This window comes from Aristolochia californica, unplaced genomic scaffold (assembly GCF_029961685.1).
Source record: "Aristolochia californica isolate CCGP_79_NKW_82.1479 unplaced genomic scaffold, dmAriCali1.0.hap1 SCAF_2, whole genome shotgun sequence".
In the NCBI taxonomy this organism is placed as follows: Eukaryota; Viridiplantae; Streptophyta; class Magnoliopsida; order Piperales; family Aristolochiaceae; genus Aristolochia; species Aristolochia californica.
The window spans coordinates 50,607,120-50,620,231 of NW_027181881.1; the positions used below are offsets into that span (position 1 = coordinate 50,607,120).

The 13,112-nt window shown below is 36.8% G+C and overlaps 2 protein-coding genes across 2 annotated transcripts; one reads left to right on the plus strand and one right to left on the minus strand.

Moving 5' to 3' along the window:
• Positions 1–741: 741 nt before the first annotated feature.
• On the minus strand, positions 742–6,467 carry LOC137955782 (U1 small nuclear ribonucleoprotein A). Its single transcript, XM_068802901.1, has 5 exons — positions 6,275–6,467; positions 5,046–5,218; positions 2,348–2,441; positions 1,675–1,769; positions 742–1,296 (listed from the first exon to the last, which is right to left on the minus strand). Exons 1-5 carry the CDS (start codon positions 6,345–6,347, stop codon positions 1,003–1,005), a joined length of 729 nt encoding a protein of 242 aa, XP_068659002.1. The 5' UTR covers positions 6,348–6,467; the 3' UTR covers positions 742–1,002.
• A 4,184-nt stretch (positions 6,468–10,651) lies between these two features.
• LOC137955260 (late embryogenesis abundant protein Lea5-D-like) lies at positions 10,652–11,057 on the plus strand. The gene is made up of 2 exons (XM_068802120.1): positions 10,652–10,716; positions 10,838–11,057. The coding sequence occupies exons 1-2, from the start codon at positions 10,652–10,654 to the stop codon at positions 11,055–11,057; spliced, it is 285 nt and encodes a 94-aa protein (XP_068658221.1).
• The last annotated feature ends 2,055 nt before the right edge of the window (positions 11,058–13,112 follow it).

Below are 13,112 nucleotides of genomic sequence, written 5' to 3' on the forward strand. Positions count from 1 at the left end.
AAGGATAAATGCAGGAGAATAAAGAAGAAACAGCCAGCTTGCATACATACTCGCATGTCCTTTACCTCTTTTGCCTGTTTCCGTGGTTTCTTGGTCAGAGGTTAAGGGATCATCCTTCTGTTAAGCAACGTATTGGATGTCTTCTCGTAAAAAAATATTCATCTGGAGAACACAGGTGTATCACGACATGGACATATCAGAGACACATTTCGCTTTACAAAACGAAAGCTTTTATGTGGGGACAATTTAAAAGGAGAACAGGGTTTGGATTTACTGAAAAGAGTAGATTAGACCTATTAAGCAGGGTTTATCAATAATTAAGCACAGTTAAAGCTTTTGGTTTCCTGGAGTTATAATCAAGGGATACCATCTCGCAGCAGCTAAGGGCATGTGAATGGATGATTGTAGGATCATTTGGTCAATTTCATGGCTTCAAACCTCTACGAACAAACTGTAGCCGAGTTCCTCTCTTCTTTCGGACACTTGATCGATCGTTTACTCTCTACTTCCTCACAGAACGCCATCGTATAGTTCTGATTATAGACTTTTAAAGATTTTGGGTTTTATGTCATCCATCTCCACGAAAGGTTTCATATGCATATCAGAGGACATAAAGGAAGACGAAAATGTGAAACAGCCAAAAAACGGGGGAGTGTATAGGACTTTGAGAGGTTTTGCCTGTATGACATCCATGTTTCAATCCGAGAACCTTCACCATCACTACTATAGCTAGTCATATAAGATTATCCAATGCTAAATTTGATTCAGAAAAACGAAAAATATGCATGTAGTGTTAGATAAACCTTCTGATGAGCTCCAAAAAGGCAGAAGTACACCTAAAAAGAAAGTAAAATTCCACTAACCTAAATAAGATACATAGAAACCCATTATCGACACGGGCGATGGAATGCCAATGACCTCAGAAATTGGGGAGAGCAGTTTTGAAGAAGCATGAATGGCATCCACGTTCCATTCAGAAAAGGAACCACAGCCTCCAGAGACTCATTTCTTTGCATAGGTAACAAGCATTGGGTTCTGAGGAGTTATCTGGAAACTCTGGAGTGCTTGCATCGCCACCGTGGCTTGCATTTCATCTCCATATTCAACAAAGGCAATGCCAGGCTTCGCTTCCACCATTCTAACCTCCTTGAAGCCAGGGTACCGTGAAAACAACATTTGCAGCATCATCGGAGTGGTTTCGTGGGGAAGATTTTGGATGAAGAGTATACTATTTGGTGGAGCCGGTGCTTCTGGTATCATGGTCTTGGGAGCCCCCGGATAAGGCAGTTGTGATAACTGTTAGTTTCCAAGAAAAGAGACAATGAGAAATCATCCATTAAACGTGATATAAACATCAGGAAAATTCATCCAACAGAATTCATGCATCAGGACTAAAGTTCCTTCTAGCTTCATGACCAAGATATTTTCTTTAGACTAATCTGTTCGTGGAATTATAACATATATATGAAACAAGAAAAGAAAACCTGTATGATTAAAAAAAAAACCATAAATGCTCCATTTCTGTTATTGTTACCATGACTTTCTATTAATGATGAAAAAGTAATGAAGATGCAGATGTATAAAAGATGCATAGCTATCTCTTATGTGGTAAGCAAAATGAACAAACATATTCAGCAAAATACAATAGAAGGAAATAATAAGGCATGTGCTTACAGGAGGAGCCACTCCGTATGCAGCAGCATAAGCAGAATTGAAACCGGCTCCAGCTTGATTAGAATCATGATGCTGTTCCTTTCGCTTTTTGTCAGCTACATTCAAAATAAATGGCCACTTGAAACAAATTCAACAGTTTTTAAACTCACCACATCTATAGAGATAATTATAAATCAAGTACATCGAACAAGAAACAACTCAAAACAGTTTTAAAGAAATTAAAAAATACAGCATTCTTTAAGAAGAAAATGCATTTTGACAAAAGAGCATGAGAAAGACAAATCAGTTAACATATATGTATTTCCTGGTTAACCTTTCAATATCTTCTTAAAAAATCATCTCTACTTTTAAAAACAGAAAAAGTCCAACAGTTAACATATAGAAACCACATGAAAGTGCCATAAAGGTCACTAGCAGAGGTAAAAGACCAACAGGAAGCAAATATCTTTGGGCCTTTGGGCCTTGAAAGTGCAGAAAAGTTTACAGAAAAGTTAAAACAGAATGGAAGATAATATAAGCCTAGGAAACACACAAAAGATTTAAGTAGCACACATGGTACTTATCAAAGACCATGACTTAGAAACATGAAAGCATAAGCTATCAGCAATCTTGAGGGATCACCCATTAAAAAATGGAAGTTCCAGGTAAAATTAAGTAACCATCAAAATCTGACCTTTTTCCTCGTGTCTCTTTCGTCTTTCTCGCGGAACAAAAGTACCATCTGCCTTTGCTATTACGTCTGATTTGCTTTTTGCATATTGTATTCTCTGCATGGTTAAAACATAATAAAACAGAAAATAATAAGAACAAACCTGTCACCACTAAGCTCCTTATAGATCCTATAACATTGCTACCAATGTCAAAGAAAGGACTGAGAGAAGAATCTGTCTGTCAACAATTGTCTAAATATTACAATAACAAATCCATAGCATGTTGTAATTGAAAACTGATCGACAGTCTGACAACTCTGCAGTTGTTGAGAAGACTAGGTAACAAGTGCCTGATGAATGTCACGCACTATCAGAATGGTTTTTAAAATCCACATCAAGGAGCCCCACGTCTAATCCAGATTAGGTAAACTTTGCATTGAACAATTCATCCCAATGCAGCAGCCAAACATATTCCAAAGGAAACTACTAATCACAATTAGAGAAAAAAGGAAATCATATAATGGGTCATAACAATTTGTGAATTATATACCAAAAGAACTTTCTTTACAAGGTATTATAATGTGTTTCAAACAAGAAACCAATCAATAAGCTCATTAGAGAACATAGAAAATATCAGACACAAATTCCGGAGACACAAATTCCGGAGATCTCTTCATTTCCTCTAACTTTTGAGAAGCAATAACCAAAGTTTCATAATTTCCAATACATATTTTTAACTTGTCTGTTCTGTGATTCTCTCTATCCCTAAAAAACTAAAAACTCAACCGTGCAGCATTAGTTCAGTAGACTAGATTTTTGGGTACCAAAATCCTTCACAGCAACGAAAAAATTTTATACTTTGAACTCCAAATTGAGAGGATTACAAGTATATGTGCATCATGGTAAAGCAGTCTTTCAGCCTAAAAAAGGCTATAAAATCTTTCCTTTCTTACCAATGCACTACAAATATATGACATAAAAAACCTAATAGAAACTGCCAAAGATTATCCACCATTCTCACTGCTATTCAAGCACTTTGTGTTTCCAATTGCTTTAGAAGGTTTAATAAGACGGCAGAACTCCACTCAACAGGCCAGACAGTACGAAAACACTTGGCCTAGCCCATTAGCAGTAGGTAGCCCATCCTCTAGCAGGAACAGCTAACAAGAATTAACTTTCTGCTTCTCCGGTTGATCCCTTTCCTCCTCTAGAGTTGCCCGCCTAGTAGCAGGACATTGCTGTGTTGCCTGAGGATACCTCATTACCACTGAAGGCTTATTTTCTAGGGTAAAAAAGCTTGGTTTGATTACATTAAATAAAAAGAACTTCATCAAATTTCGAAATCATTGCTAAGGTCTAGCTCAAATTCTCAAATTGCCATGGCTCCAGTTGGTGATCATCTTTTGTTAGCATGTGCTTTTCACTTTCCAGCCCTGACTCATACACTTTATGTGTATTACATATGCCTAGTTATCTGTACATATAGGTTCCATCGGAAATAACAAAATAATAGAATGAGCTGAAAGGGTATAGCAGGGAACAAGGTAGAAGAAATTTGTGGCCTTTAAATATGTGTTGAGAGGAGACAATATCACATAATACACATTTTCCAAGCTATCTGTAAAGCAAGCAGAGCTAGCAGAGGAAACAATGTTGAGACAGGTATAGCAAAACAATGAAATATGCAGCTATAAATAAGTGTAAGACAAAAAAAACTAAGAATGATGTCCAATTAGAAGAGGAAGTCCCATAAAAACGTTCAACATGGTTTAGTAATTAGCATAGGCCTATAGTACACTAATGAGGAATGTTTTACCAATGTTTCTTGATGGATGGCATGAACTAGATGGAAAAAAATTAATATGGATAGATGTGAGGAAGGATTTAAAGAAGAATGGCAGAATATGAAGTATGCAAATGGTAGATCCGAATTGAGAAAAGGGGTTCGAGTAGTTAAACACAAAGCTAGAAAGGGCATTGACAGCGATGATGATGACGAAAGGGCAAACATCTAAATCGTTCCAGCCAATGAATTTTTTGTATCTTGATCACCAACCAAATACCTTAGAATTTTTTTCCGGAACTGTTTTAATTTATTTTATTTTATTTAAATACCTTAGCATATGACTTTTAGATTCTCTTGAGAGAACTTGAACTCGTTTTTTTTGAAAGTTGAAAATCCCTTACCTTGGTGAGACTTGCACCCAATACCTCACAATAGAAACTCCCCATGTGCCACAAAAAAGCCCAATCCACAAAAATAAAACTAGTGAACCAAAAGAGAATTTGACCTATAATAATATTTACGTGCACTGAATTATTTTATCAACCTCTAAATGTATAAAATGAACATAATCCCATCTATAACTTGAAAGGATAAAAGAGCAGCAGCAAGACTCCACTATGCCTGAAATCAGTATAGGCTACATCTAGATAAGTATTGCTCCAGACCCCTCAACTTCAAAAGCTGACTGATAAATTGGTATGCTATTAAAAACATTGTCAGAAAGTAACCACAAGTAATACTTGAACAAAAAATTAAACAGAACTTAAAATCAGTGAAAGAAAGGCAGACATAAAAATTCATGTTATAATCATGGTAGTGCAGGATAAAAAGTTAATTCTTTTTCTTTTACATTGTGAACCCAAGACCTCACACTAGAAGCCTCCCCTTGTGCCATTGAGCCAAAGACCCAATCCACACAATAAAATGTTACTCACCATTGGTTTGTCATAGAAAGGAAACCCTTGCATTTGTCTAAGAGCATTGGTTGCCGATGAAACATCCTCAAAAACAACCCATGCTTGTCCTTTGTGCTTCAAAGTCTTAAACGCAAGAACCTCCAAAATCTTGCCAAATTGGGAGAATACAGCATGAAGAGATTTTTTTAGCTCTACACAACAGAAGCAGGTTAGCTGAAGAAAACCTAAGCATAAAAATAAAAAAACTCCACTTTCAGAACAGTATCTTTAACGTTCATTATATAAAGAAGTAAGCAAACATTGGAATGCCAAAGCAATTCAACAAATAACAAATATCCGGACATGTCTAATGCATAGACAACAAATCGTTGTTAGATGCAAAAGAAAAAACTAGGGACAAAGTGGATTGACAAATGAAACCCAACAGGAGCAGTTTCTTGAACACATGATTATGTGGATGGACTGGATGAGGAATGCTACAATGCCTATGCCATACAAATACTGAAAATCAGAAACACGTAAAATATATTTCTCATGAGGTGAAATAAGAAAGGTATAAGGCCTGTATGTTTAGTCCTTTTTTCTACTTTTTGACAATCCAAATTTGATACAACCTTTGTTGGCGTTAGATGGTTTGGATCTGATCAGCTTATGATTTATGTGCTCATCCAAGTTTTGTTAAGCAAATAATTGCTTTTTGTCTTTGTAGTCATCAATATTATACTTTTATGCAGGATAATTCAACCCTATAAACAATATGGCCGCAAAAACTTATCCACAGGTAGACTTCATTAGCACGTAGTCTGGAGCCAGGCCTTTCAGCTTCCAGATTAACTGTCGACTTAAAATGTTCGTAAGTTCTGGAGAGATCACACCCATAGCAATTAGGCAAGAGAAGAGAGGAATATATCTCCACATGCAAGTAAGAAAGAGGATATTTTATTCGGAAAACCAACAGAACCCTAAAATTTGGGAGCAAAACCTTTGAGACCTTGAGGTTCTAGAAACCCCCTAAAAACACAAAAAAACATAACACATAGTTAAGTTCTGCAATATCCTTCGTGTCTTCCTCGTTGGTTTAGCTTCCCTTCACAGTACATTTCCTTTTAATTTATTTTTATGGAAGAAGTGTGGCTGAAAACGAATCATAAGGCGAAGAACCTACGATTTACTCTGACTAACAGAAAATAAAACTTTAAACCTAAGGGAAAGCAGAATGATATGATAAGGAGAGAAATAATGCCTACCGTCGAGTTTAATTTTTTCGTTGAGATTGTTTATGTAAATGGTCACGTTGGGAGAAACGTCGCCGGCACTCATCTCTGCAACCGTTCTTCTCGTCTATTAACCTAGTTCTAGTCCCTTTTTGCCGGCAAAGTGAGGCTTGGTACTCGACTCCCACCGGTGTTCAGCGCGCTTTGGAAAGAACAGACTAAAAATGGGCTTCGGGCGGTGTCTGAATTAAAAGTTCCCCTAATATGGGCCGTTCAGAGTCTTAGAGGCCTTATACGCTGCCTTGGTGGTCTTCTTTTTTTTTTTTTTTTTTTCTTTTCAATTCTATGAGATTAAATATCCTTATTCCAAGATTGAATTTATTCATGTATGAGCTTCTTGATATGAATAATTCAAACTCAAACTCGAACTCGAGTTCAATCTCAATAATTTTAACTAAGTTCAAACTCGAAGCTTGAGTTGGGTTCGAGCCCCGATCTATATTAAAAATGTTACATAAAATATCTATCTATAAATTGTATATAAATTCTGCATAAAATTATACATAAACTCTCCATAAAACTCTATATAAAAGTGTGTATAATTTCTATTAACAATCAAACACGACAAATCAAATAAAATAGATTACCCAAACAATTGCATAAAATTATGTATATACTCTGCTTGAAATTGTGCATAAACTCTACCAGAATACTATTAGTAATCGAACAAAAAATATCGAATTTATGATCAATTAAAAAAAAATTATAAATCGAGTATAACTTTGGATTACCCACAAAAAAATTATGAACCAAATATTAAACTCTATATTTTTTTAATTTATTTTTAACAATCACAAAACTGAACTAGTTTTAAGAATGAAAACTCATTCCTAAAAAACTAAAATAAAGGAAAAAATTCGACTCTTTCCCTTTGTGCTAGAAAACAATATGCCTTTAAGTTTATGTCCCCTCAAATACATGAATAAAATCTTCACCAGTGCCAAAAAAATAAAAAAATAAAAATATTATTATTATTTGATAAAAAGATATACTCTTCATCTACTAATTACTCCATGTAATGAAATATTAAAACTATCAAGATGATAAAAAGAAGAAAAATTATGTAATTGGTAGCATTATTTCCACATATTCTTTCTCAAACTGCAATCATCAAACAAATTTTTGATAAATAAAACTAAAATATTCAAAAGTAAAACATCATAATGATAATTATGCAATGTAGTTTACCGTTTGATTTTTCTTTACCCCATGAAGAACATGAATCCAATCACCATGATAAATCAAAGCTTGAGTTGTATTTCGTGCCAAGGAAGAATGATATGGGTTTATTATTCTACTACCAACACTAAAAGTAGACTTTAAAGCTACTAAAGATATGAGAATTGCAGAAATCTCTCCTGCCATTTTAGATAGTACCCAAAATTTTAAGTTATTCACTTTTCATTATTCTAAAACATCAAAATCATATAATGAAGTTTTCTCACAATTATACACACCTTCTTCAGGATAATTATCCAATAAAATTCTTTGGTGAATTCACTACTTCCACTTGTTTCACATAAGTCATTACCTTTGACCAAGCTAAATTTGATGAAGAATGTGACCTGTAATTTATGGAAATAACTAAACAGCTAACATTGAAATGGTTTCTTCATTACTAATTGTTAAAGCACCTAGCCAATACCACCCAAAAGACCGGCCTGATAGGTAGGGGAAAACCAAGTACTTAACCTAGGACCATAATAACACACCCTACCTTCATGAGCCGACGTCCACGACGACCACTTTTGCGACAGCCTACTCTAGTTTTTGCTAGATAGCCCCCTCCGCACAGGACTCTTCAAGCTCCGCTTAGGACTCTTCGAGCGCCGGGATTCAAACTTGTGACGTAGCACCTGCTCTGATACCAAATGTTAAACACCTAGTCAATACCACCCAAAAGACCGGCCTGATAGGTAGCGGAATGCCAAATACTTAACCCAGGACCATAACACTAATTCTCTCTTTACACATGGCTACATATTCATCATACTAAGCTTATATTCCTTATAGCTTCCACCTTAGAATATATATCTAAAAAAATACATTTCGATCAATCTTAATTTGACCATTGGATCCAAAATTGAAACAACAACCATTAACAAATTGCATTCACCCCAATATTTTTTTAAAAATTTCCTTTCATTTTACTAATCATTGTCCTAATGAAAATATTTCCATTCATAGAACGATGGTTCAAATTTTGTTTACTTTATATATCTCTAAAATACAAATTAGAACAAGGCAATCACTCTAGAAATGATATTAGTGGATATATTAAAAACTTATTGAATCTCACACCTCATTTCAACATTTTCCCATTCATCAATACTTGGTAAACAATCATAAGTTGACTCTTTGTATCATAATTTAAAAAATGCATCTTTAAATTTCAATGCATAAAACAATATATCATAAGTAGAGGTCCAATGTAGTTGTAATTGTTGCACAATTTCAGAAAACGTCTTGCTTTTGGCTGATTAATAAATTTAACATTCTCATGTATATTCTCAATGATATCTTTAATTTCACCAAGACCGTCTTGGACTAATAAATTTAGAATATAAACACAACAATGCACAAGAAATAATATCCCACCATAAAATAAATTTTTATTTTTTGAAAAATCATACTTTTCAAAACTCTCAAGCAAATATTATTATACACAACATTATCAGTTGAGGTACTAAATAATTTATTTTTAAAATTTTAATATTTTAAACACTTGTAAGTAACATCTGCTATGTCAACACCACGATGAGGAAAAAGAACATAAACAAAATTCGAGACTCGTTTTTATAGCTTCTAATTACTATTAATAAAATATCCAATAATAAGTATTTGATTTTTTAATTTTGAGACTTCAAAAAATTCGTGGTAAGACTAATTTTTCTATAAGAAAATAATTGAACAAGACTAAAATAACTGATCCGATTCAGGTTCAAATAAAGCCAACCAGTTGGGTATTTATGTTTTATGCCAAAAACCATATTCCTTAGGTGATAAAAAAAATAATATAGTGGTTCCAATTCAATCTGGTTGAACCTCCCGGTTTGGTCCAATTTCGACAACACTGATTATAGGTGATCGAGTTCCTCTTTAGGACTTGAAAGTACGTCCAAAATGCAGGCAAGCAAAACATAAACACAATCAACGTGTTTAAACTTGGAAGCGAAGGACGATTGCTTAAGGATCGTAAAAGATGGATGGAATGGAGAGCTACAATCGTCGAGACTCCCACCAGATATGCTGAGCGAGAAAAGACAAGAGGGAGGCATCAGCACGGTGGGGTTGATTGGTTACCGGAGGAAGCGGAAACACTGTTCGGTTCCCTCGACGGCCATTAAACAAGCAGATTCCTTTGTTTTGGGGGCAGAAAGGCAGCCTTGGAAGGCTCCGTTTCTGTATCATCGTACACGGACAGATTCCGTGACACAACTCTCCATGGAGGCCAACCATCCTCCTCCATTGAATTCTCAATAAAAAACGCAGAGAAAGCACTCCCACTCACTCAACCCCTAACCTGGACCTTCTCTGTTCTCCACGAAACTCAGCCGACTCCTTCCTTCTCTACCTGTCCCGTTAACGGCGCGATTCTGGAGAGATAACGTGGCTCTTGAGTACCATCAGAATTTGGTGCACCGGCATCGTCATTCTGTCTCTGCCTTTGTTAAAAAGCAGGCTCCAGTGGAGAATTTAGTTAAAGCTAGAAGAAGAATCTGTCCCTTGGAAACCAAATGCGCCGAAAGAGCATCTGCTTTTCTTCTACCTAACCTGAATCATAAATTGTTAACAGGAAATCGGGAATAAACTCGGATCCCAAATTTCCAGAGTTGTTCGGGTAAAGTAAGAAAACCCGACATGAACAATTCTCTATTCGGTTTTACGAACTAAATAAATGGATATTTTCATTATCATGGCCCGCAGGCTAGGTATAAATCCGAACCACTGGGAGGTAGGCCCCCGTGGAGAGGAAATCGTCAAGGCCGCGGCTGACCGAGAAATTGACGACTTCTGGAAACAAGATCTTACATAAAGCTCGGACACGTGTCATCTGCTCATACGATTCCTTGAACGACGACGGCTTCATTGACGCCTTCCTCTCGCCACACTTCCTCTTTCCTTTCGCCTTCTTCTCCTCCTTCGGCGCCTATAAATTCCTTCTCCTCTTCTGGTTCCCTCTTCACACCTCAGCGAGAAACATAGAAGGGGGGTAGAGCGCAGAGGAGGAGCTTTGTTTAGCTGCTGTAGAAAGCTTTCTATCGTGCCATCACAACAGAGAGCTTTTTCAGCAGCTATTTGTGTCTGCTTATTTGAAGAAATTAAACTAGTCTCTCATTCGACAGAGAAATGGCTCGCAATCTCTCCAGCTCTAAGCTTCTAGCAGCTTTCGATTACGCCATCTCCATCTCCAGGTAAGCTCAGCTCTCCACTCGTTTCATTTTATTTTATTTTCTTTTCATTTATTCTTGCGTTTCTTACCTGGTTGTAACCTGACGTGAACTGAACATGGGCTGGGTTCTGTGTTTTCCTCAGTCGAAATCTGTCATCTGCGGCGGCAGTTCCAAGCGTGGTGAGAGGAAGGCCTGCCGTGGTGGTTGTCAGACCTGAAGAAAAATATTTGAAGAAGGACACGACCGATGCGCCCGCTTCATGGGTGCCCGACCCGGAGACAGGATACTATAGACCCAGCAACGGAGGTGCGGAGGTGGACGTGGCCGAGTTGCGAAGGGTCCTGCTGAAGAGGAGGGATTAGGAAGAAGATTCATCAATATTCACTACGCATATTACCGTTGTTATAGTTATTTGTAGTTTGTACCAGAAACAGGGTTTGGTGGGTGTCTACCCCCTTTCCCTCCCCCTGCTAATTCCCATGAATGAAGCAAATTTATCTATTTCATGTTCAATAATCGTTCTCCTCTGTGTTTTTTTTTTTCTTTCGGTTCACTTCGGCTTCGTCTCTGAACAAATCCTCCCAATACAAGCAAAAGAAAAACAGATATTCAGAGGCAAGCAAGGAACACTGTACAAGAACTAAACAGTAAGACAGATGGGTGGATTCAGGTTCTTTGCACAAATAAATTAATTACTCTTCAACATCGAACCCAAGAATCCGGCCAAAAAAAAACAAAAGCCATAAAGAATGCCGGCCATTTCGTGTTTTAAAGTTTTACAAGTTTCATGAGATGTAAGCATTAATACAATCGACGATCTGAGAACTAATTTATTCCTGGGGCGATTTTTGTTCATAGAAAATGTTAAGAAAGTAGGCGCTTGGCTGTGCTGATCAATATCATTCTTCAAGTCCGAGGAACCTAGAGAAAAACGCAAAGAAGAATTCACTCGAAAAATGAAAATTCTTTAGATCGAACCCATGGTAGAAACAGATAAAACAAGAAGGAAGATGCAACGAATCGATCAGGGACAGAGAAGACTTGACCTAGGAAAAGTACAAATTATGCGCTCCATGTGGCGTGATCGCCGATACTGGGCAGTTACCATCATCGCCACTGAAGGCGGCGAGGATGGTAAACCACTCGTTCACGTTCACATTCGGAAATGATTCCTGGTTTCCTACGGCTCTCCTCCATAATAGCTAAAAAAGACAATAATTTGATGAGAAAGCGTGGACTTGACTTAGGAAAAGCATCAGCGAGTTTCCTCTCAATAATGGATTGATTCCGTGTATGGTTTTGGTTCTTAAGATTCATTGTAGTTTGAACCGCCGTCACAAGCATTAAAGGTTCTGGTCTCATTATATGAACACTGTGATGACTCTGACAGATGTAATGGACATACCAACGCCCCCTTTGATTGCTTTTTACTTACTTCTCTACGTCTTAAAGAATTTTGTCTTACTACCACTCATAGATTAGGATGCTTTCCAACTGTATAAAACCTACCTACTCATAAGATTTGATCCACCTTAACATTTTATGGAGAATTTATGGAGTTTTTATAGCATTTTATCCAGCGTCAGAATATGAGTTTCTTAACTATGGTATCCTGGACGAAGGTGTCTGGAAGAAAATGAAGGTCACCAGCCTTACCGGCTGCTGAGAGATATATCAGAAAAGAAACTATAAAACCAAGATTTATGATTTGGAAAGAGACTATTATTCATGCTGGGGAATGGTTCTCAAGCAAGTGATCACCAGTACAAGAACGTGGAGAATTCCAGATGAGATCTGAACAGATCAAAGCATACAAATTTGGGAAACAGGTTCTTGGTGAGGGTCATTGATAGTCTATCAGAGCTGGCAGCCCAGCTATTGACTTATAAAATAACCAATGCACTAAGTTATGAATCATCTACCAACAAATGAACGAGGCAAGCAAGAACATCACCCATCGTTCAGATTCATTGACCAGGTACAGGAAAGATAAAACTGCATAACTGAAAAGTTGAGGCTATATAGATGACATGCTTGATGAGAAGTTCGTTCACTTTTGAAGCAGGAACAACAAAGAAGAGACTCTGAACGTTTTTCAACTTGTTTATTTTCTTTGTTTCACTCTCAATTCGTTTCCAAATCAGTTTTACCCAGGACCTGTGCTTGAAATCAATAAGAAACAGCAAAGAAAGTCTTCCATCTTGTTGGACTCTGAACGTCCCAACTCCCAACTGGCAACACAATGAATTCGTTTTCCTATGCTTACAGGTAAAATCATGAAAATAACTGTTTTCCATATGTGAGCAGGGTGGCTATTTTCATAAAAACTTTCAGATGGCAAAGATATCACATTCGAAACTTCCGAAATGTAGAGTGAGCAGGGTGGCTATTTTCATAAAAACTTTCGATGCTTAGTC

Bases quoted from the DNA above. Each gene is read 5' to 3' on its own strand.
- LOC137955260 (XM_068802120.1), top strand. From the start codon at position 10,652: ATGGCTCGCAATCTCTCCAGCTCTAAGCTTCTAGCAGCTTTCGATTAC. The intron at 10,717-10,837 runs GTAAGCTCAGCT...TGTTTTCCTCAG, and splicing joins TACGCCATCTCCATCTCCAG to TCGAAATCTGTCATCTGCGG.
- LOC137955782 (XM_068802901.1), bottom strand. From the start codon at position 6,347: ATGAGTGCCGGCGACGTTTCTCCCAACGTGACCATTTACATAAACAAT. The intron at 5,219-6,274 runs GTAGGCATTATT...TCTGTTGTGTAG, and splicing joins CGAAAAAATTAAACTCGACG to AGCTAAAAAAATCTCTTCAT. The intron at 2,442-5,045 runs GTGAGTAACATT...TTAACCATGCAG, and splicing joins CTTTCTATGACAAACCAATG to AGAATACAATATGCAAAAAG.